Source organism: Adiantum capillus-veneris, chromosome 6 (genome assembly GCF_014529385.1).
Source record: "Adiantum capillus-veneris isolate H3 chromosome 6, ASM1452938v2, whole genome shotgun sequence".
Classification (NCBI taxonomy): Eukaryota; Viridiplantae; Streptophyta; class Polypodiopsida; order Polypodiales; family Pteridaceae; genus Adiantum; species Adiantum capillus-veneris.
In genome coordinates, this window is record NC_140936.1 from 173,297,542 (window position 1) to 173,322,113 (window position 24,572).

At 43.3% G+C, this 24,572-nt stretch overlaps 1 protein-coding gene across 1 annotated transcript in view; it reads left to right on the forward strand.

Annotated features, from left to right (window-relative positions):
* The first annotated feature begins 552 nt into the window (after window positions 1-552).
* LOC147456730 (uncharacterized) overlaps window positions 553-24,572 on the forward strand; it is a 35,131-nt gene continuing 11,111 nt past the window's right edge. Inside the window, exons 1-2 of the mRNA XM_086513887.1 lie at window positions 553-632; window positions 6,574-6,631. Coding sequence (XP_086370013.1) covers window positions 553-632; window positions 6,574-6,631 — 138 coding nt within the window. The remainder of the gene's footprint in view (window positions 633-6,573; window positions 6,632-24,572) is intronic.

Below are 24,572 nucleotides of genomic sequence, written 5' to 3' on the forward strand. Positions count from 1 at the left end.
AGGGTTATGGGGGTGGATGAGATTTCACATGAGTAGAGGCTATCAATCTCTGACCGTAGGCCATGTCGGTCGGTTGTAACGCCACTTGCGGCCTGGGAGTCATGACATAGCATATAGCAGGAGGAAGGGAAGGGTTATGGGGGCGGATGAGCATGCAACGTAGAGGCGGGTAGCTGCTCTGATCGTAGGCACGTCAAGTTGTAACGCCACTTGCAGCCAGGGGGTTGTGACCCTACCACTCGACCTAGCTCATTGTTAAGCATGGTTTGTTGCCTAGCCACAGTGTTCGGAAAAATGTGTCTCAGCTTAATATCGTGCCGTTTTCAATTCCATAAATTCTAATTGAGAGCAAGGGGAAAAGGAGGAATTCCGCGCCAAAATAGAGAAAAATAGTGTTAAAATCCAAAAAATGACCTAACTTTCCAAATTTTTCTCTTGACAAAATCAAGAAAATGATTTTTGTATGTTTGGAAATACGATTTTTTCCCGAATGCTGCCTAAACTTCAAAGCAAGGGCCGGCTGCTGTAGAAATTTTGGGAGTAGCGCCAGAGATGGCGCTAGAAGAAGCTAGCGATGCATGCATTCATAGGGCGGCCTGCACAGGTCGAATGATGGCGGGTCAGGTGCTACAGTCTACACACTTGAATGAGGACTGGGTGGTGGGCAAACAGGTGGATGAACGGACCACATGATAGATTGTAGGAGCGGGAGCAGGTGATAGAGAGGGAAGAGGATTGAAAATCACAGAGAGGATTCACTTGTGCATGGTACAATCAAACCACATCGAAAATGGCAATAGGCAGTGTCTCTCTCTCTTTCTTCGTGCCCACCCGCCATCAGATTCAGAGCGGTCTCTCTCTCTCTCTCACACACACTCTCAGGCGGAGCCGGCTCTCTCTCCGGCTCTCTCTCTCTCTCTCACAGTGTTGTTGGCGTATAGGCGTTTGTGCCTTGCCCGGCCGCCCAGAGTATGGGCGCCCACTGACTTGTATACCTTATACATAGCATACAGTGTATAGGGGGCTGCTCACTCTTGGAGTCTCCCCACCCACATCGTATGTGTGTCTCCTTCTCTCTCTCTCACTCTCCGTCTGTGGTGCTCCCCGATCCCCTTCAATTGGTATCAGAGCATAGGTGCGGAGGGAGCGTGTGTGTGCACAATCACGACGACAGCGAAGAGCCAGTTTCATTCCCGAAATCGCGTCCGTGCGCGCGCACTTTCAAGAGTGCAAACAGGGTTTCGACTTCGGCATCGGCAAATTCAGCTTTCCGAGAGCGTTTCCATCAGGTCTCCTACCGTTTTACCCCCCTTTTGAAGCCATTCGAGCCATCAGAAACCTCATTCAAGCTATGGTTGAGGAGCTGCATTTTTCAGCGCTCTTTTGGCAGTTTATGCTACGTTTTTGGGCCGAAACGGAGGTTTTTGGCATAGCTTTCACACCCGGACTCGGATACATGCGATCCAGGAGTCTACCTTGGGGTGTTGGCATGCTCCGGACGCGCTCGTTATATCAGAATTTTAAAATTCTGAATGCTGAATTTTCTGCAGCAGCTATTGTTTATTGTGTGTCGAGGATTCCACATATGGTTTGCTCTCAAATATGAGAGTGATATTTGCTGCAAGTTTCCTCACAGGTGGGAGGATACGATGTATGCCTTATGTGGTTTGATGCTCAGGGAGACTAATGTGATTGCATTTTGAGCTCGGCAATGTATGCCTCGAGCATGTTTTTTGGCAGTCACAGGTAGAGCAGATATTTGTGTACTAGATTTGCAGGTGTTTGCAATGATGTATGCAAAGTGTGGAGATTGGTGCATGCATTTGGAGTGCGGTTTGATGCGCTTTGGTTGCTCATGGTTTTGAGCATGCAGTCCGTCTGGTTACTGGTTTTGTGGCCGTTTTACTGACGAAACTCTGGCGAAATTTTCCCAGGAGTTTTATGCGTATCATTTATGCGATCTAGGTAGAGATTGTGGGTTGCACTCAGCATTTGCGTGCGGTGTTCTCTGCAGGTGGGAGATTTGTGCGTGTATGCTTGGTGATTACCACACAGTGTGGGCTTGGCGATTAGCTCACGGTTTGACAGGCGTACAGTTATCTTGGCACACTCACAAGAGTGAATATTGTGATGTATGCTTGTGTGGCTACGAGTTAGGTAGCCGGATTCGAGCACTAATGGCTTGAGGTTTTTCAGCAGGTTTCAGCTACAGGTTTACAAGTTACAGACAGGTTTGAGGACTTATTTGGGCGCTGAATTTTCAGCCATTGTTTCCTCTTTGCAGGTGTCCATGTATGGCTCAGTTGTAGGCTGATCTGGGACACATTTGTGACTTGTTTATGCAACTGTTTAAGAGCTGAATTTTGGGGCTGATTTGCAGCCATATTTGCAGACTTTTGTTGATGCGATTCGAGCCAGTTTAGGGCTGATTTGGTTGACATTTGCTACTCATTGTTGGTTGCTCTTTTGCGAGCATTATGGCTGATTTTTCATTTGACTTCCAATGTTATGGTCTGACACATTTTGATGGTGTACATTTTGTTGCTTGGAAGGAACATATGCTTGTTGCATTGAAGGATTTGGGGCAGGATAAACCCTTGCATGGTTTATCGGCGAAGCCCAATTCTATGCGTGATGATGATTGGCAGGATCTTGATGAGTTAGCCATGTCTACGATTTGTTTGCATCTGGTTGAGTCTGTTTACTGGCAGGTCTCGAGGGAGACTACAACTCATGCTTTATGGCAGAGTTTACATGCTATGTATGCGACATCCATGTGTACAGGGGAGTATAGTCCCACTTCTATGTCCATGGGAGAGATTGGTCCCACACGCAAGTCTCGACGGCATAGAGACTTGACATGTTGGCATTGTGGACATAGAGGGCACATTAGGCATCGATGTTTCAGAAGTTTGAGACAACGGAGGCGACAGATGCGTGGTGCAGATTTGGGCATGACAGATGCTAGTGAGATCAGTATGGTGGTTACTGAGTATGCTTGTGACGACGATGTCACATTTACATCTAGCTTGTCTTCAGACGATCTTATGTCTACAGATTGCATATCGGATTGCACATTGTCTTCACATTGGTTACTAGATTCAGATGCTACTTTCCATGTCACGTCGCATCGTGAGTGGTTTAGCACGTTTTCTAGTGGGAGACTTGGTTGTGTGCACATGGCTGATGGTGTTGTGTATGACATTGAGGGTGCAGGAGACGTATGTTTGTCCTTGCCCAGTGGTATGATATTTACCCTGCGTCATGTGCGTTATGTGCCAGATCTGAGACGGGATTTGATCTCAGTCAGACAGTTACGGGATAGTGGATGTCGAGTATCACTGCTTGAGCGATCTTTTGCGATGCGTTTGGGTTCGCTAGTGATTGCGAGAGATGCCAGAAGTGGTACAGGTTACCCATTGCATGTGGATCACGGGAGAGACGGTGTTGTCTCTGTGATCATGCAGCTAGGTAGAGAGCGAGAGAGCAGGCGAGTCTCTTTTGCTCATGGGTTGCAGGGTAGTGAGCTCGTTGTGCACACAGTTGGGGCACGACTTGAGCAGTCACACAGAGAGGTGACAGAGTCATACATGCATGCTTTGCTAGTGACTGAGCAAACCAGAGAGTCAGTTGTGCGAGATACTTCTATGCAGGATAGACAGGTAAAGCGGTCTTGCTCTAGTGAGTCACGACAGGAGGACGTTGTGCAAGAGTCTATGCATATGGAGTTAGAGCATGAGAGCTCTAGTGAGTCACAGAAAATTTAGTGGTCATGTTTGCAGTGGATGATTGCAGAGGAGGCTGAGATGTCAGCGATTATGCAGACATTCCTTTCTATGCTCGACAGTGAGCATGGGGATATAGTTGTGCAGGATATGTCTTCCAGCAGACACCTAGAGCAGCTGGTTTGCTCTGAGGTTGCACGACAGGTTGATGCGTCTTTTGCGGACAGTCAGGAGATGCATGTGGCTGACACGCCTTGTCAGTCAGAGATACCTATTGCCAGGGATATATATGTTGATGCATGCTCGGTAGAGCTAGCAGGGCCAGCTAGCATTGCATCGGCATTCCGTGGTCTCATGTATGAGATGCTGATTTTGAGACCGGATATCGCAGCTGCAGTGAGAGCACTTGCAGTTGGGGTTGTCAGTCGTTTGTTGACTGATGATGGCATAGTGCACGAGGGAGATATGCAGGTATTGCGTACATACTTGCAGTATGTGTGCGGTACGTCTAGTGGTGTATGGACTTACACGTGAGCAGGACAGTCGGATGCACACGATCACAGCCAGCCAGTGGGCATTGGTTGAGAGTGGTTTTCTCTCACTTTTTGTAGTCTTTAGACTAGGTTCTCTTGCTTAAAGGCACAGTCGCCTTTAAGTGGGAGGTTGTTGGGGTATAGGCGTCTGTGCCTTGCCCGGCCGTCCAGAGTCTGGGCGTCCACTGACTTGTATACCTTATACATAGCATAAGTGTATAGGGGGCTGTTCACTCTTGCAGTCTCCCCACCCACATCGTATGTGTGTCTCCTTCTCTCTCTCTCACTCTCCGTCTGTGGTGCTCCCCGATCCCCTTCAAGTATTTGGGAAGAAGCGTTTCTTTCTCTCTCTCTCTCTCTCTCTCTCTCTCTCTCTCTCTCTCTCTCTCTCTCTTTGATCAGCCCTGCTTCACCAAGCGCGCCTACTCAAGAGGCGGCTGGCGGTGAATTTTTTATTTATTTTTTAAAATTATTTACCATGAGCCCACCTGAGCCCGAGCACGATGAGAAAGGGGTAAGGTGGCAGGGATGTGCCTGAGTCCTCGGGGGGGGGGGGAGCCGGAATTCCCTCCCCCTTTATCCTTAGTATAGATGGTCCTTCCTATGGAGAGAGAGAGAGAGAGAGAGAGAGAGACCCTTTTCTTGGCACCCAATCCACTCTTTATATATTTATTCATCTACTAACATACTATGGCGTCGTTTCGACCCTGCCACGCATCGACCTCTGCAAAGTTCCAAAAAAACATTGTTGCCTGCGCTGAGACGGTTGGTACACATTGAGGTGGCTCTGCACATTGAAAAAAAAAATGAAGGCCGGCGGAACGTTATTAGATACACTACCTCATTAGCACCTCATGAGGTGCGTCGTTCGCTGCTTTCCGTGAAGTACGAGAGAGAGAGAGAGAGAGAGAGAGAGAGAGAGAGTGCGTTGTTCCTTGCTCTCCGTGAAGTATGAAAGAGATAGAGAGAGAGAGAGAGAGAAGAAGAAGGCGAAGAAGACGACACAGGAGGTACGTTGGTTTTCATGCTCATGCTTGGTGTTCATGTCTAGCGCTCTCTCTCTCTCTCTCTCTCTCCCCCCCCCCCCCCGGGCTATGCATGGACAGAAGGTGACAAGATCGATTGCAGCCAAGGGTGCTTGCGAGGAGGGGCCGTAACAATATGCATGGATTGAGCTAACAAGCCCGCCGACTGCTTAGGTTACAGAGAGCTACGCCCGTGCATGTAAGCTTGGGACAGAGGTGTGCGTAGATGTTGATATCTCTGAAGAGGTTGCTCAGCTTCAAGTAAATATGATGACGAGGAGGGGAGGCACATGCAACCAAGGACGAGGAGGGGGTGGCGCCCGTTGCTAGGCCAAAGCCTCTCTCTCTGCGTCGTCATTTTTGTCGTCCACCTGCAGCATGCTACGTCGGCCCCCCGCCTTGCTCATGCTGCGTCGGCCCCATGCCTTGCTTAGCTTGAGCACATGAAGGCCTTCCAGCCAGCCAGTGCCTCATATACAGGGGTGTGCCGTTGTATTGCCGGTCGACTAGTAGAATCCATGCCTCCCTCTCCCGCCATGCTCTTTCCAAGGTCATGAATGACTACCTTATCCGACACGGCTGCTGCCTTCATGTGCTCAAGTCATGATCGTGCCATCCGGCAGGCAAGGGGATGGGCCCTATTTGCCGGCTCAGCCCTCTCTCTCTCAGTCGTCCTTAATTTTGCCTAGAAAATAATTAAGCCTGGAAAACATACAATAGGGCGCGTTCAACTTTCTGTCAACAACTCCAAGACAGAAAGGACCTATGCCAGGTGCAATGGGGTTTAGAGTGTAGGGTTTCGCATTTAGGGTTTACAGAGTGCTCTAGCATGCCCTCTGTTGCTTGCATTAGCACATAATCAAAACACTAAATTGCATAGTAAATATGCGATGAGTTCCATGCATTCTCTGATCTCCACAAATTTAGGAATGTTACTTTCTGTTAAAAGTTAAAACACTCTAAGAAAAACAGCTTATGTTAATAGACAAGCTTCCGTCGCCAATGCTAGGGTACAGACACAACCCCTCATCTTCCGTTGCCAATGCTAGGGTACAACAATGCGTCCAAGACGACGCACCTGTACGAAGCATAGAAAGCTCAAGTCTGCAAGTTAAACCATACAGAAAAGAAGAACAAATAAATACGACAATTTGTTAGGGTTTTCGAGATCCGTTGGGTGTTCAATGCCCATACCACTCACCTAAAATTTTAGACTACCATTACCCCTGCTCTCTCACGCTGTTTTTATTGTATAGATAGGCAAGGTTAACGCTGTCGTTTTTATTGTAGAGACAGCAGCGTGTGCAAGCTGAGGCGAGGTGTGAAGCTCAACCAGGTCGCTCATCAGGTAAATATTCTGGTCCAGTTTTAGATTTTTTTGGTTAATTTTTGATTTATTATCATTTGTTTTGATGTAAAGAGAGAGAGAGAGAGAGAGAGAGAGAGAGAGAGAGAGAGAGAGAGAGAGAGAGAGAGAGAGAGAGAGATGTATGTTTTGGTTAATGAAATGAAATGAAATCAAATATAACTAGGTTATGAAATGGAAGGAATTTAAAAGACCAAAATGATTGTGAATGTTTTAAATTAAATTAGGTTAATGTTATGAGGTAAATTAGGTTGAGGTTAATGAAATGAAATGATTTGTTAGATTAATGCTAGGTCACCTATGAAATGAAATGATTTGTTAAATTAATGCTAGGCCAAAATGATCGATGAGACCAATTTGTTACAAAATTGTGAATACTTAGGTAAATTAGGTAAAAGGCCAAAATAACCTATGAGACCAAACTGTTACAAAAAATGTGAAGATAGAGAGAAAGAAATGAAATAAAATGAAATGTTCTACTAATCATTACAATTAGGTCAAAAGGCCAAAATAACCTATGAGACCATGTCACCATGTCTAGGTGCTAAAAGACTAGAATTAGGTAAAAGGCCAAAATAACCTATGAGACCAAACTGTTACAAAAAATGTGAAGATAGAGAGAAAGAAATTAAATAAAATGAAAAGTTCTACTAATCATTACAATTAGGTCAAAAGGCAAAAACCTATGAGACCATGTCACCATGTCTGGTTGCTAAAAGACTAGAAAATACTACTACTACTACTAGAATCCATCCTCATTTGCCAAAATGATCGATGAGACCAATTTGTTACAAAATTGTGAATACTTAGGTAAATTAGGTAAAAGGCCAAAATAACCTATGAGACCAAACTCTTACAAAAAATGTGAAGATAGAGAGAAAGAAATGAAATATGCCGGTCGACCATTAGAATCCATGCCTCCCTCTCCCGCCATGCCTCTTTACAAGGTCATGAATGACTGCCTTATCCGACACGGCTTCTGCCTTCATGTGCTCAAGTCACGATCATGCCATCCGGCAGGCAAGGGGATGGGCCCTATTTGCCGGCTCAGCCCTCTCTCTCTCAATCGTCCTTAATTTTGCCTAGAAAATAATCAAGCCTGGAAAACATACAATAGGGCGTGTTCAACTTTCTGTCAACAACTCCAAGACAGAAAGGATCTATGCCAGGTGCAATGGGGTTTAGAGTGTAGGGTTTTGCATTTACTAATCATTACAATTAGGTCAAAAGACCAAAATAACCTATGAGACCATGTCACCATGTCTTGGTGGTAAAAGACTAGAAAATACTACTACTACTACTACTAGAATCCTGCACCATTTGCACTCTAGATATTGAGAGAGTATGGCATATAATTTTCTACTAATGTTTCCAAAAGGCCAAAATGATCTATGAGACCAGTTTGTTACAAAATCGTGAATGTTTTGACCTACATCTAGGTAAATTAGGTTATATTAACGTCTTCAAAAGGCCAAAATCAACTATGAATCCAAACTGTTATGAAACTGTGTTAATGAAATGAAATGATTTGTTAGATTAATGCTAGGTAAATTCAAGATGGAGAGAAATAAATGAAATGGACCTATGCGACCAAACACTTACAAAAATGCCGAAGTCACCTATGAAATGAAATGATTTGTTAAATTAATGCTAGGCCAAAATGATCGATGAGACCAATTTGTTACAAAATTGTGAATACATCCTCATTTGCACTCTAGATATCGAGAGAGTATGGCTTATAATATTCTACTAATGTTTCCAAAGGCCAAAATGATCTATGAGACCAGTTGTTACAAAATTGTGAATGTTTTGACCTACATCTAGGTAAATTAGGTTATATTAACATCTTCAAAAGGCCAAAATCAACTATGAATCCAAACTGTTACGAAACTGTGTTAATGAAATGAAATGATTTGTTAGATTAATGCTAGGTAAATTCAAGATAGAGAGAAATAAATGAAATGGACCTATGCGACCAAAATAAACTATGAATCCAAACTGTTACGAAACTGTGAATTTGATACCATGTGTGGGTGCTAAAAGACTAGAAAAAAAATACTACTACTACTACTACTATAATCCATCCTCATTTGTACTCTAGATATCGAGTGAGTATGGCTCAAATCCTCTGTTGTACTCTCTGCTATGTAGCCCCATAGCTACATAGCTGTCAGGATCTCCATAGCTCCTGTGCTTGATTGAGAGAGGAATAAAATGAAAGGAAATGGTATATTACATTAATGTCTTCAAAAAGGCCAAAATGACCTATGGGACCACACGGTTACAATGTGTTGAATCTGATACAAAGTCAGAGTAACAAAATGAAATGATAAAATGATAAGATAAAAGTACTATGGGATCCTAAACTGGTAGGCGTGAACTAAGCCAAGAGGGGGGGGGGGGGGGCAGAAAACACACACAAACACACATAGAGAGACAAAGAGTTGAAAATGAACTGATTTTGAAGGGTACTTACACATACACGCGTGCATGCTACACAATCACACACAAACAAAGAGAGAGAAGAAAAAGACCAAAGCGAGAGAGAGGAAGGGAGAGACATAGGGAGAGTTAAATGTGAGTAAGAATTCCATCCAAAGATGTAGATTTTAATGTCATAGAGAGGGTTTCCAAAGATCTCGGGCTTGATGTAAACGCCTAGAGCAATTCTAATAGATTCTTGCGTAGTCTTGAAAATCAAGGCATGATACTCAAAAGGCAATCCCAAGAGAGCCTTCATACTGAACCAAGATGGTATCTTTGTCTTCACCCTAATAAGGAAGAGTTTTTTAGGGTCCTGTCTATGGAAGTATAACAGGATCTGTAACATTTAATGGCCTAATAACTTATGTGTAGCGGAAATTAGCATGAACATAGTGGGCATTTCATTAGAATAGATTCCTAATTAATGAGAATTACAAGAGTGCTTGGGTGGAGAGAGAGCAACAAAAAGCATAACACCTAGTTAGATAGCATCGACAATACTTTCAAAAGAGAGAGAAATTAAGCTATTGACAACAATTGAGGACCGGATTTTCATGGAGCCGGTGCCCCCTCCCAAAGGCTTTGTATTATGGTTTCTCCCATCAAGAGAGACATTGTACAATACAATTCTTTGTGTTCCTTCAAGACTAGCTAGTGCAATGAAGATGGAAACTTCATGCACTAAGCAAAACACTTAACAAACACAACTTGAATTATCCCCGTTCTCAAACCCAAGACCTCACACACCTTCGAAGATAGTGAGACCTAACAGGGTATGAGAGTAGATTGAGAGGAAGAAGGAGTATCTTACGAGAAAGATGTACATCTCCTCACATAATCACTCATATGTAGCATAGATTAGCTTAGTAATTAGCTTGGTAGAGGAGATGAGCATGCATTGAAGCTTGGATCTTGGTTGGATTTGCATCCACATGCCAAGAGAGTGTTGATGTAGGCTTCTATCTCACAAGCTTGGAGTAGGTGATGAGTTCTCCATTAAAGCTTGGGAAGAGATAGTCTTCTCTTTCTTCACACATGAGCTTGTGTGAGTGTGTGTGTGATAATGCCTTGCAAAAATCAGCCCCCTCTCTCTCTTGGGAGAGCCCTCTTGCTAATTGCTCTTGTTGAAGCCTCATTGGCCCTCCCCAAGTCAAGCCAATTACAATTAAGCAGCATAAGTGATAGCCTTCTGACATGTGTCCCCCTTTCCCCTTTTGTGAGAGCTTTAGGTAATTAAATAATTAAACTAAACTCTCATTGGACCCCTTTGCCTCATGGCCAATAGGAATCAGGCAAGCCATGGGGCTCCTGAATGCTCATTAGACCCCTTGGGAGACTGCCCAATAGTCTTCTAGGAGACTTAATTCTCATTGGTTTCTTTTATTAAATGTTTTTAAATTAATTAAACTAGATTTACTCTAGCTTAATTCTCATTGGTCCACTTTAAGGGTCATCCAATAGAAATTGGGCACACCTTGTGGGCATCTGGCCTAGGGAGCTGACATGTGTCCCTCATTCCCTTTGTGTAAAGGGAGCCTGTGTGTGTGTGTGTGTGTGGCTTTCTCTCTCATCCCCTACCTTTAGGGCTCGCCCCCTCCCATGTAGGGATGTGCAAAGACTTTTAGGGCACACACAAAGCATCCAATTTTCCCTAGGGTTGACCTTTGGACACAACCTTTGAATTTTGGAACCTTAGCATTTTGGAAGTCTTAATGGGCTAAACCTTAGGGTCGTTTTAGCCCATTGTTGCACATGGCTCTTTTGCAGATGGCCCCCCCTTTGGATCCCTATTTTCCCTCCTTTGGATCCCTACTGTGGCCGGTCTGCTAGCTTAACCAATATTCTAGCTTTTTCTCCCCTAGCCTTCCCTACATTAAATGATCAGTTTAATATGAGAAAATCATTTAGGAGAATTAGATATTGATTATTATGACATTACCTCTCTCTTGAAATCATAGTCGTCCTCGACTATGGTGTAGAGAAGATAAAGCATGTTCATGAGTCCTTTTCTTAGCGGGTAGAGGATCCCTATGTTACCCTACGACATCATTCCACAATGGATGACTAGTCCATTTGGCGTTTGAGAGCCTGAGGCTGTCGCAAGCATGTCTGCACATTAGTGTTATCAGTCTTCCATAGTAGAGTGACAAGCTCTACTTGGTTTTTGGGAGACGTCGTCTCCGCAAACTTGATCTAAGCATGCATACTACTTTATTTTTGTGCACAAATAAAGAAAAAGAGAGTCTTATAAGACAAAAATTTTGTTTATTTTTAACATTTTGTACATTTGCTTACTCTTGGGAAGCATTGTAAGCATTGACAAGGTTTAGGTTATCCTTTAATTGTATGCCTTGCATCCATCTAGCATCTTCAAAAGGATAATTCTTAAACTTAATAGATATCGTCGGATAGTCTTACCGCCTCTTAGTACCTTGTCTTCATGTCGGAGAATGGACTCGGGCTGCAGCACCTCTTCTTGGTCCTCGATCTCCGGTGGGTCTTCAATAGTTGGTTCTTGAGGTGGCTCTCCTTTGTAAGGCTTTAATAGGCTCACATGAAAAGCATTGTGTATGAGCCAATGATTGGGCAACTTGAGTTGATAGGCCATCTCATTGATTGGCCTAAGAATCTGAAAGGGACCATAGTACCTTTTTGCTAGTTTAGCATAGTACTTTTGGTGACCGTAGGATTCTTGCCCGTTGTGTGCCTTAATCGAGCCTTGGGAAACTTTAACAAGACCCAATCGTTTTCTTTAAAGGCTTGGGCTCTTCTGTGCTTGTCAGCAGCAGCCTTTTGCCTTTGCTGTGAGATAGAGATAGCATCCTTAATCTTTTGGAAAGATTCTTGTAGGTCTCGGCTATACTCATCTGCAGCGAAGATCTTCCCATGTACCTTAAGTAGCAAGGGACTTTTTGATCTTCCCTCAATTACCTCGAAAGGTGCTTTTCCATGGAAGTATGTACAGTGTTATTGTAAGCATACTCCACTAAGGGTAAGTACTTCTCCCATTGGGATCTTTGATCTACTTCCGTTACATAGGCTTTTAGTAGATCGAGAATGGTTAGGTTAGCTATTTCACTTTGGCCATCAGTTTGTGGATGATAGGCCGAAGAGAAGTTTAGCCTTGTTCCTAAATTCTCAAAGAGACCCTTCCAGAAATTACTGGTCATTCTAGGATCTCTATCCGACACTATGGACATGGGCAAGCCATGGTACTTGAAAATTTGTGAAATGAAGAGGGTTGCCATTTGATGGGCTTTGATAGTCTTTTTGACAGGTATAAAATGAGCTTGTTTACTAAACCTGTCTACTATCGTCCATATTCCCGTATTCCCATGGATAGACTTAGGCAATCCAAAGATAAAATCCATGGATATGCTCTCCCATGGTGAATTAGGGATTGGCAAGGGTTGAAGCAATCCAAGTTGCTTCCCTCTATCAAATTTTGTCTTTTGGCATACCACACATTTGGAAACATACTCTTGTATGTTCACTTTCATGGTAGGCCAATAGAAATATGTTTCAATTCCCTTTAAGGTAGACTGAATCCCTCTATGCCCCGCATAAGGTGGAGCATGAGATTCATACATTACTTTCTCACGTAGTGAGTTAGTAACGCATAGTCTATTGCCATAGAGAAGATAACCATCTTGTAAAGTAAATGGTTCTTCTTTCTTCCCTAATGCAAGGGCTGAAATCACATCTCTAAAATCGGGATCAATAGCGTACTCATCTATCATTAAAGATAGATCATTGTGAGTTTCTATGGAAACCGCATTCACTCTCGGCCGTCTTGAGAGTGCATCAGCTACTTGATTATGCTTGCCAGCAATGTGAGCAATATGAAAATGAAATTGTGAAAGGAAATTTTCCCACCTCATTTGTTTGTCGGAGAGGTTGGTCTGCGTCGTGAAGTACTTAAGACTTTGGTGATCCGTTCGCAAAATGAAAGGAGTCCCCAATAAATAGTGCTTCCATGAGTCTAAGGCATGTAGAACTGCAAGGAGTTCCTTTTCGTATATGCCTAGAGCTTGCTCAACAGGGTCGAGCCTTCGACTCTCATAGCCTATGGCGTGCCCTTCTTGGAGCAAAACAGCTCCAAGGCAATCACCACAAGCATCACATTGGACCTCAAATGGTTTTGAGAGATCCGGTAGTGTAAGCACAGGTTGAGAGATAAGCTTTTCGAAAGCATTGTTCTCCTTAGCAGACCATGTATACCTAACGCTTTTCTTTGTTAGGTCATGTAATGGTCCCGCAATTTGTGAGAACTTTTCTATGAAGCGTCTATAGTATGCACACATACCTATGAAGCTTCTTAGTTCATGAAGATTCCTTGGTTTAGGCCATCCTTTTATTACCTCTAACTTGGATGGATCCATTTGGATGCCATCTTGAGAGATAATGTGACCTAAATACTGAATCTCTTGCAAGAAAAATTCACTTTTCTTTCGATTAACATAAAGTTTATTCTCTCTTAAAACTTGAAATATTACCTGGAGGTGTTGCTTGTGTTCCTCCAATGAATTAGAGTAGATGATAATATCATCAAAGAACACTCCAGTGAAGGTTCGATGAGGCCTGAACAGCTTCTCCATCAAGCGGTTGAATGTGGCTGGTGCATTGGTCAAGCCAAAAGGCATGACAATGTATTCGTAAAGACCAAATGTAGTACGAAATGCGGTCTTTACAATGTCTTGATCAACTATCCTTATTTGATGATAGCCACTTTTTAGGTCAATCCTACTGAAGTAGGTCGATCCTTGTAGCTTATCAAATAGGTCTTCTACCCGTGGAACGGGAAACCTATTCTTGATAGTGATCCTATTTAGTGCTCTATAGTCGACACACATACGATATGTGTCGTCTTTCTTTTGCACTAATAGCACAGGTGAGCAAAATGGAGATGAGCTTGGCCTAACCATACCCTTCTCAACTAACTCATGCACTTGCCGCATAATCTCCTCTTGTTGAGCTTGAGAAACTCTATAAGGAGGTTTATTAGGCGGTGAACTTCCTGGAAGAAGTTCAATTGCATGGTCATCATTACCTCGTTTAGGAGGTAGCTCACAAGGGATGTCGTCAATAAAAACATCTTGAAACCCCTTGAGAAAATTGGATAACTCTAATTCCTTTTGGTTGCTTTTATTTTCTTTTGCTAAAGCATTAGGTTCATTTTGAGAGTCTTTAACAAAAATCATGTACACGGAAATAGAGCTCTTTATTGACTTGTTGAAAGCTGGTGTATGTACAATGGTGATGGTGTTACCCATTTCCTTAGCATCTATATACATGTCTTTTTCCCTGAACTTAAAGGAGATTCTCCTTTCAGGAAATTTAACATCGGCAGCCAGGCGGTCAAACCATGGTGCCCCTAAGATTACATCCTCATGCTTAAGAGGAGAGATAAAAAAGTCCTCTTTGTCCACATAGCCTTGGACATGAAGCCTCAATTTCCCGATTAAGGGAGTGACTGAAGCTTCTTGCCCCTTGAAGGCACTGTCTGCGGGTAGGACATCTCCCATCTCGTAGGATTGTATTCCTAGCTTGGTGGCCAACTCTATAGATATAAAATTGTGAGTAGAACCAGGGTCAAAGAGAATAAAAGCATCATGTTCTCTTACCTTTCCCCAAGCATGGCATAGAGGAGATCCTTTGTGGTGAGTTTGGTGAATCTCCTCCTCTTGGATTTCAACCAAGGAAGCTCTAGGAGGATCTTGGCGGTTGTTCTTTTGGGGACAAGCGTGGTACACATGCCCTTGTTCGCCGCACTTGAAACACCGGTTATCCTTACGATAACGCTCAAGCTCTTCAAGAGAGAGTTTATTCTTACCTTTGTAAACTCCCTTCTCTTTAGCTTTGTTGGAGTTGCCCTTAGGAGACTTTTGGACATTGTCCTTCCCCTTAGGCTCATTGGAACCCTTGTTTTCCGGGGGCTTATTATTTCTTTTTGCCCCCGTTTGAAAATTGATTCGAGAGGCGACCATAGTGTGGTGTATTACCGCCGATATGGTACGTGGTCTTTGGGAGTTGACATACTCCGCCATTTCTTCGTTAAGCCCGCACAAAATTGTTGCTTTTGCTCTCCAAAATCCAACTTTTTGAAGACAGTGGCTTTGAGTTGTAGGTCCCAAAACTTGTCTACATATTTGTGGATAGATTCATTGGGAGAGAGCTTTAAGCTTCGCCATTCGGTGAGTACTTTGTCTTTGGCATCGGTGGCCAAAAACTGCTTCATAATGGAAGCTGTTAAAGCTTTCCATGTTCGTGGAGCTTCACCGTTGGCTCGTAGGCTAGACCACCATTGTCTGGCAGACTTTTGAAAGTGCATAGCTACATGGCGTAGCTTAGAGGACTCCGTGAAGCCCTCATCTCCAAACGCCGCATTGAATTGTTGGATAAAGGCCAAGACTTTGTCCGTAGCACCAAAGGTACCATCATAGGTAAGGAAAGAGATGCTCTTCCCTCCCTCTTTGAATTTCTTCAACTTGGACGACCTCTTCCATGCGGCATAGGATTTCCTATGGCCTCTTCTTTTTGATGGTTCAAAGGTTGCACCATCACTTTCTTCAGAAGGTGAAGAATTTGAAGAAGGTGGAGAAGAGGGTGACCTCTTTCTCGCCTTTTTCTTGTCTTGATCTTTGTCGTCTTCATCATAGCTTTCATAAGAGGAAGAGGATGAAGAAGATGGAGAAGAGAGTGTCCTCTTTCTCGCCTTTTTCTTCTCTTGCTTTTTATCATCCCTCTTTGAATTATGGCGTGGAGAAGAATGTGATGGTCTTCTCCGCTTTGGTGATGATGGAGAGCGTTTAGCCCGCCGTCTTCGTGGAGCCATCTCCGCCGAGGTGGCGGGAGACTCACTTCTTTCTCGTTCCTTCGGTGGAGGCTCTTGAGTTCTCCTTTGGGAAGGAGATGCATCATCAAGAAGTAAATTCTTGAGCCCTTCATATGGATTCTCTTCTTCTTCCCGAATCGGAGAGAGACCTCTTTTGGTAGTCTCACAAGGAGGCTTCCTAGGTATTCTCTCGTCATGGTGATGAGCTTGGAGAATCCCATGAGCACGGAGCTGCCGTTGCACTTCACTTTGGAGAGATGGATTGCCCATGGCTTGTTGAAGCCTAGAAACAAGATACTTAACAAGCATTGAAGCATCATTAGTAGCTTGCTCATGAGCAAAATCAAAGTTATCAACATTAATTTAACTCTCTTTACTATTGTCAGCCATTCTAACAACTTTTAGGTGTAAACTTTTTAGGTGTACTTTGGCACTTCAAGCCCTAGTTGCTACTCCTCTTTACCCATTTAGAAAAAGCACTCAAGCTACTGTACCCGCGGCTTGAATACCATTAATTGCAAGGAATAGAAGAGAGGGTCTTTCGACACCAAAACAACACCGGCTCCTGTCAAGCTTCTAATAGCTCAATAGCGGTTAAGCCGTAGGCAAGCCCCGTAGGACTCCACTATTAAGACCATAGCTCTCGACGGTGATGCCCCGTTAACTGCACCAAGGCAGGCGCACTGCAAGGCTGAAAAATCCCTATTCTACTTACTCACAGGCAATTAATAATACCAACCATTTGTAGCTAGCTTGAGGACCTCCCTTCTTGAGCAAGAAAAGAGAAACCTTGGGCTCTGATACCAATGTAACATTTAATGGCCTAATAACTTATGTGTAGCGGAAATTAGCATGAACATAGTGGGCATTTCATTAGAATAGATTCCTAATGAGAATTACAAGAGTGCTTGGGTGGAGAGAGAACAACAAAAAGCATAACACCTAGTTAGATAGCATCGACAATACTTTCAAGAGAGAGAGAAATTAAGCTATTGACAACAATTGAGGACCGGATTTTCATGGAGCCGGCCCCCCCTCCAAAAGGCTTTGTATTATGGTTTCTCCCATCAAGAGAGACATTGTACAATACAATTCTTTGTGTTCCTTCAAGACTAGCTAGTGCAATGAAGATGGAAACTTCATGCACTAAGCAAAACACTTAACAAACACAACTTGAATTATCCCCGTTCTCAAACCCAAGACCTCACACACCTTCGAAGATGGTGAGACCTAACAGGGTATGAGAGTAGATTGAGAGGAAGAAGGAGTATCTTACGAGAAAGATGTACATCTCCTCACATAATCACTCATATGTAGCATAGCTTAGCTTAGTAATTAGCTTGGTAGAGGAGATGAACATGCATTGAAGCTTGGCTCTTGGTTGGATTTGCATCCACATGCCAAGAGAGTGTTGATGTAGGCTTCTATCTCACAAGCTTGGAGTAGGTGATGAGTTCTCCATTAAAGCTTGGGAAGAGATAGTCTTCTCTTTCTTCACACACGAGCTTGTGTGAGTGTGTGTGTGATAATGCCTTGCAAAAATCAGCCCCCTCTCTCTCTTGGGCGAGCCCTCTTGCTAATTGCTCTTGATGAAGCCTCATTGGCCCTCCCCAAGTCAAGCCAATTACAATTAAGCAGCATAAGTGATAGCCTTCTGACATGTGTCCCCCTTTCCCCTTTTGTGAGAGCTTTAGGTAATTAAATAATTAAACTAAACTCTCATTGGACCCCTTTGCCTCCTGGCCAATAGGAATCAGGCAAGCCATGGGGCTCCTGAATGCTCATTGGACCCCTTGGGAGACTGCCCAATAGTCTTCTAGGAGACTTAATTCTCATTGGTTTATTTTATTAAATGTTTTTAAAGTAATTAAACTAGATTTACTCTAGCTTAATTCTCATTGGTCCACTTCAAGGGTCATCCAATAGAAATTGGGCACACCTTGTGGGCATCTGGCCTAGGGAGCTGACATGTGTCCCTCATTCCCTTTGTGTAAAGGGAGCCTGTGTGTGTGTGTGTGTGTGTGTGTGGATTTCTCTCTCATCCCCTACCTTTAGGGCTCGCCCCCTCCCATGTAGGGATGTGCAAAGACTTTTAGGGCACACACAAAGCATCCAATTTTCCCTAGGGTTGACCTTTGGACACAACCTTTGAATTTTGGAACCTTAGCATTTTGGAAGTTTTAATGGGCTGAACCTTAGGGTCTTTTTAGCCCATTGTTGCACATGGCTCTTTTGCAAATGGCCCCCCCTTTGGATCCCTATTTTCCCTCCTTTGGATCCCTACTATGGCCGGTCTGCTAGCTTAACCAATATTCTAGCTTTTTCTCCCCTGGCCTTCCCCACATTAAATGATCAATTTAATATGAGAAAATCATTTAGGAGAATTAGATATTGATTATTATGACAGGATCTATCTAATGATAGGCCCTCCAAATCTGTCTATGATATTCCAATGATAGTTAACATAACCAGTTTGTCGCTCTCATACGAATAGTTTCAAAAGATCCCAAGGATATTATAAGTGCCCTGTTGTAAGAAATTCAAGAGGGAATTTGGACAATCAACATCTTCTTCTTAACAATAAGATAAAACACCTGATTGTTCTATACATCATGCCGAGTTTGATAATTGTGGGAGGAGATGATGTCCCAAAGAGGCAAGGACTGATCTATTTTCCATATGATGCAAACTGAGGGCTTCTCTCTTAATGCATTTATATATGCATTACAGTTCAAAATAATCCATAGTTTGATCACCAAAAGGTGGCCACATGGATAGAAGATCACATGAAACCATTATAGATTTCAGAAAGGGTTGGATAGAGAGACTAACACGTATGATTGAAAGATCCAGTACTGCTTCCGAACCCTATAAATTTTAGATATAGAGTGAAAGTGAGAGAGAGAGAGAGAGAGAGAGAGAGAGAGAGAGAGAGGGAGGGAGATGGAGAGGGGGAGAGAGGGATGGGAAATAGACCTAGAAACATACTTATTTAAAGAGACATATTGTAAAGTCAAGTTTTGTGGATGAAGTCCTAGAGCAACTACACTTACAATGTCTCTCTTTTTTTCTTAGGAACTTTATGGCACCTAGGGTATCTGCTGAATGTTTTGGTCATGGATTAGAAGCGATGGAGATAGTAATTGATCATATAATGATTCACTACTCTCCGGAAAACAAAGCTGACTTCTTTCAAAGCATTGTTCGAGGTTTCTTTCCGGGTGTTACTATAGAAGAAGCTTGGAGAACCTACGACCGCACTTCCATGACTCGAGATGGGACACCCTTTCACCAGGTGTTTGTCAGAATCTAGAATGATCCCAGTCAATGGTTCCGCAACCTATGCCTTTTGCAGATTCGAGTAAAGATGGGATACTCAGATGCCCTCTACCTTGATTCTGAGTTAGGTTGTTGTTCTATATCTAAAGTTTATAGCAAAATTAATGCGCTAAAGAGCATTGTAGGACCTGATAAGAAAGAGAATCATAAGGAGCCTATTTTCAAGCGTCCCAGTGCTAAACGCTCTTTTCCCATTTTCAAATGTAGATGGGGTTGATCATGTATTGAGCAAAACTTTCATCCACTGAACAAAAATGATTCATGAGCATTTTGGTTTGTTTTCCACTTCTCATGCAATCCTTTGTTGTTTTTCACATCTAGAGGGTTACTTTTTAATTTACAAGCATTGTAGGACCTGATAAGATAGAGAATCATAAGGAACCTATTTTCAAGCGTCCCAGTGCTAAATGCTCTTTTTCCATTTTCAAATGTAGATGGGGTTGATCATGTATTGAGCAAAACTTTTATCCATCGAACAAAAGTGATTCATGAGCATTTTGGTTTGTTTTCCACTTCTCATGCAATCCTTTGTTGTTTAGATAGAGATGATATATTTTTTTGATTCTAAAATAGCAAGCACTTAAAAAGTGATTATTCTACAAGGGTTAATTTTTAATTTACAAGCATTCAAACCTTCTCTTTGGTTGTCACATTTCTCTTTGCAACCACTGTAGTTTTTTGTGTACAGTAAAATGGAGATTAGTTGTGCCATTCCATTGTCTATTGCAACCAACGGCTTGATATCTTCTGGGATAGCTGTAAGTGCATCAGCGGGTGAAGAGAAGATACTGTCATCTCTTCATACTATTCGCAATGTGCGTGCAGCAAAGAGAGCAGCTCGAAATGTCGGGAGGAATAGTGCATCTGCTAATAAACGAGAGATACTTTCATCTCTTCGTATTCAAAATGTGCGTGTGGCAAAGAGAGCAACTCAAAATGTTGAGTGGAATTCGAAGAAGCAAATTATTGAAACCTTGCTAGAGATCAAAGCCTCCTGCAATATGATGGAGACAATGCAAACCAATGTCTCGGATGTGGTTGAAACTTTAAGCTCTGCATTGGAGATTGAAAGTGGATACTATGGAAATTGAGAGAAGAGACAAAAGCATCAAACTTGCAAAGATTAGAGAGTGAGGCATACATGAGAGAGAAACTTTCCAAAGTTGAGGATTCTCAAAAGATGATATTGCCATCTATTGAGAATCTTCGAAAAGAGTTTTCGCGGAGTCAACGCGAATCAAAAGGACGAATGCAAGACAATAATCTACGACAAATCGTGCCAGGATTGAGAAGTATTGTCAACAAGCTCAATGCTTTGACAAAGGTTCAAGGTTCAATACTTTCAGATATTCGAGCTACCTCGAATAAATTAAGTGCTTTGGCTAGATTAGTTCGGCCAAAGCAGCGTCAAGTTTCTCAACGACCTAATCCTACTAATGGTAGAAATATGTAATGTTTTGTTGTATTTTTATCAAACTGTTCTTTTTAATTGAGTCACTATCAATGTGTCAAATGTATTTAGGTTAGACGGTATAATTAGATGTCCCAGTTTATATTGATTTTTATTATGCATAAGAATGTTCTTTTAGTGATAGACCAAATTATATCAGGTATATTGTATTTATATGAGATCTATTTGCACCTGATTTCATAGATGGTATTTGGACCACGTATATTATCACCTGGTCATGCACGACGTAGTCGACTGTGTGACGATTCACGAAAGGCGAGGCACCAAATAGCACGAGAGAGAACAAGGCATTCACTACAAAGTACTATTGGAACTTTATTAGAGTGCAATGAAAGGCTGAGCATGCATGATGTACATGAAGGAAACTCTGAATCCATGAATGTTAGGACAACAATGAATATAGTAGAGGGAAACTATTCTAAAGTAGAAAAGCACTGTTTGTCCATCCACTTTGAATATCCAACGTCTCTCCTTTTACATCACAAGTCTATGGCACCAGTTCTATCCAAAAAGTGTGTGTTGCACAACTTAGGAAGCTTAGATTATGTTTGCTCCAAATGTGGAGCAAAGGCCTGGAAGGACGAAGGAAAGACTATCCAAACATTTGTGGGTAAATATTGCTGCTCTGATGGAAAAGTCCAATTACTTCCTTTGAATGAGCCACCAAATGAATTGAAAGATTTGATGAGCTCAACCACAACAAGAAGTAGACAATTCTTACAAAACATTCGAGGATATAATAATGCATTGGCATTTGTGTCTCTTGGTGTCCATATTGATGAGACTATTAATTATGGTGGGAGAGGTGTATACACTTTTAAGGTTCACGGCTCTGTCTATCATAGCATTGGTTCTTTAGCGCCAGCCGAAGGACAAAATGAAGTCCCACGCTTTGCACAATTATATTTTTTTGATACCGAACATGAGTTGAGCAACATATTACATCATGTTTCAAATTTAGATCGTAGTATTCTAGAGTGTTTACAAGTGATGATGCATAGAGTAAATCCTTATGCAAATGCTCTACGATCTGCTGCTTCTTTGTCTGGAGATAGCCAATATGAGGATGGTTATTGCGGAGCATCATTGTGATGGTTGGAAATATCTTGCACCAAGGGGTTCTGAAGTTGCTGCAATTATGACAGGACAAGGGGATGATAGAAATATTGGCTATCGCGACATTGTACTGAATTTTTGACACGGGGGTTTGAAAAGAATCTCCAGCATGCATCGAGCTTACATGTCCTTATTGAATGTTTTATAATTTCCAAGTGGAGAGGATGGGTGGCATCTTTATTTACAGACTACCGATGGTAAAAAATTGAGTCAAAAGCAATATTATGTCTTTCGCTTACAAATAAGAGATGATACTGTGGAGTGTCTTCTTCGAGGAGGTAGCCTATTACAACAGTATGTCGTGGATGCTTATAGTACTCTATAGGAGTCACAGCTTTTGTGGATGCGAAATAACCAAAAAACACTTCGTGGTGAAGTGTACCAAGGATTGGTTGACATGGTTGAGTCTAGAGATGGCGTAGAGAGGGATGAAGGTCAAAATGTTGGCCGTAGAATTTTTTTGCCTTCGTCTTTTGTTGGAGGTCCAAGAGATATGTGCCAACTATTTCAAGATGCAATGGCAATTGTTCGTAGTAGGGATAAACCGGATCTCTTCATCACATTCACATGTAATCCACGATGAAAGAAAATAGATGATACATTACTACCTGCACAAAGTGCTGTTGATCGTCCTTATGTGACTATACGAGTGTTTTATCAGAAGTTCCAAGATATGATGCATTTACTTATCAAGCAAGCCGTATTTGGGGAGGTGATTGGACACGTTGGAGAGGGGGAATGGGGACGACACCCGGCACGACCAAAAATGCCTCTCTATAACTCAGGGTCAACACAACACCCCAATCCACTCGAAAAACACCTTCGAAATGACAATCTACACCTAATCCGCTTCACCTGCTCAGTTCCCAAGCGCACACACGCTATCCAGGACCGCAAAAGGATCTGACACCTCACTGCACCTGCTCTGCCTCCCTCCACACATACACTTACTCTCTCTCTCTCTCTCTCTCTCTCTCTCTCTCTCTCTCTCTCTCTCTCTCTCTCTCTCTCTCTCTCTCTCTCTCTCTCTCTCTCTCTCTCTTTGCAAAGCACCAACGATCCGGGTGTACACACACTTCACCGGCACTGCGGCTAGCAATAGACGAGACGACAAAGAAAAAGGGGGAAGGGGGATGCGACACGGCACCACAGACCAAAAGGGTTGTGCATTAATGGCTTCCAAGCTCCATTACAATCCTTCTCTGAGCTTCTCTCTCTTCTCCTCTCATGTACAGTGCAAAAAATAAGAACCCCTTAGTTACAAAATTTTGCCCCCCTATTGGGCTCGTTTTTTAGTTTTTAGGCATTTTTCATGGTAGGCCGACATGTGGCACTCCCCTTGGGAGGCTCAGCTGGACTTTGACTAGCTTGGTGTTCATCCCGAGGGTTCACACTTCACTTTACACACAAGCACCCTCTAGGGAGCAACGACGGCGCCGTCGTTGCCCCCCTAAGGGCTCACATTGCCTTCAAAAAAGTTTTTGGACCAAATTTGTCTGCGGGAAACGGCCCCCCCATGGGCGGGTGCCATGTCATCACCTTCCTTGCGAGGGCGGAGCCGCCCAAAACCACCACCTGCCGCCAGCGCAGCGCCTACGGCGCTTTCCGCCATAGCCCACACCGCACGGAGCTCCAAGAGCTCCTCGCTTCCCTTTGTGATACCTATGAGGCCTTATGGCCTTGCCCAAATAGCCCGCGGTCTTCATTTTCGCCACCGCTTGTGGGACCTCCCAGTGTGCCACGTGGCGGCCCATAGGGTGATGGCTCTTTGGGCTCCCCAAATTTCTTCAAAGACATCCAATTGTGACAATAAAAAAATGCTTTTCCTGGCTTTCTTCCCCAGATTCCCTTTCACTGCTCCATTGTCCGATGACCGAGCCACAAAACCGCACCAGATTCTCACTGAGCTGGCTCTCGTGCCGTGCAAACCCCACTGCATTTCGGATTCTCTGAGCTAGCTATCTGAGGCCGCCAAAAACCGGGAAAAACATCTGCCAACCTTTCGTGACTATCAAATGATCCCAACTTCGTCTAGCTGTATCTGACTAACCGAGCATCCAATTGACGTGCAGTCAACTCGTGCTAGCTCCACATGGTAAATACTTCCACCGAGAACCTTGGCGAGACTCAAAAGACGCCAAATGACTCATTTTCCAATGCGGTCAAGTGGGCTCAGACCCGGCCCCCGGAAAATCTTCAAATGGCCATAACTTGCTATCCAGAGCTCCGATTCACAATCCGAGAAGACAGGCATGCTCCACAACTCGAGCTCTACACATGTATACACTGACATCAGCCCGGGCCACCCATCTGTAGCTGCCCTGTCTGTCGGGGATTTGCTACACACTTTACCTTTAAACTGCAATATCTTGAGCACCGGGACTCCGTTTGACGAGCCGTCTTGACCGGCTTCTAGAGCACACTGAACTCTACATTCTAGAGCACTGACTTGGCATTTTGGGCGCCTTGACCTGCCATCCCAATTGGACCATTCCGTTGCACTTTTGGCCTAAAAAACCGCTTCAAACACACTTTCCCGCTATCCTTTGGCTGCCAAGGGCATCGGCACCTGCCCTAGCCTTTTGCACTGCACTTGATGGCACCCTTTGCTTGGCATAGACCACTACTTATTTACCCTATGCCTCAAATGTTTGCCATTGGCTCTCACCAGCTGATAG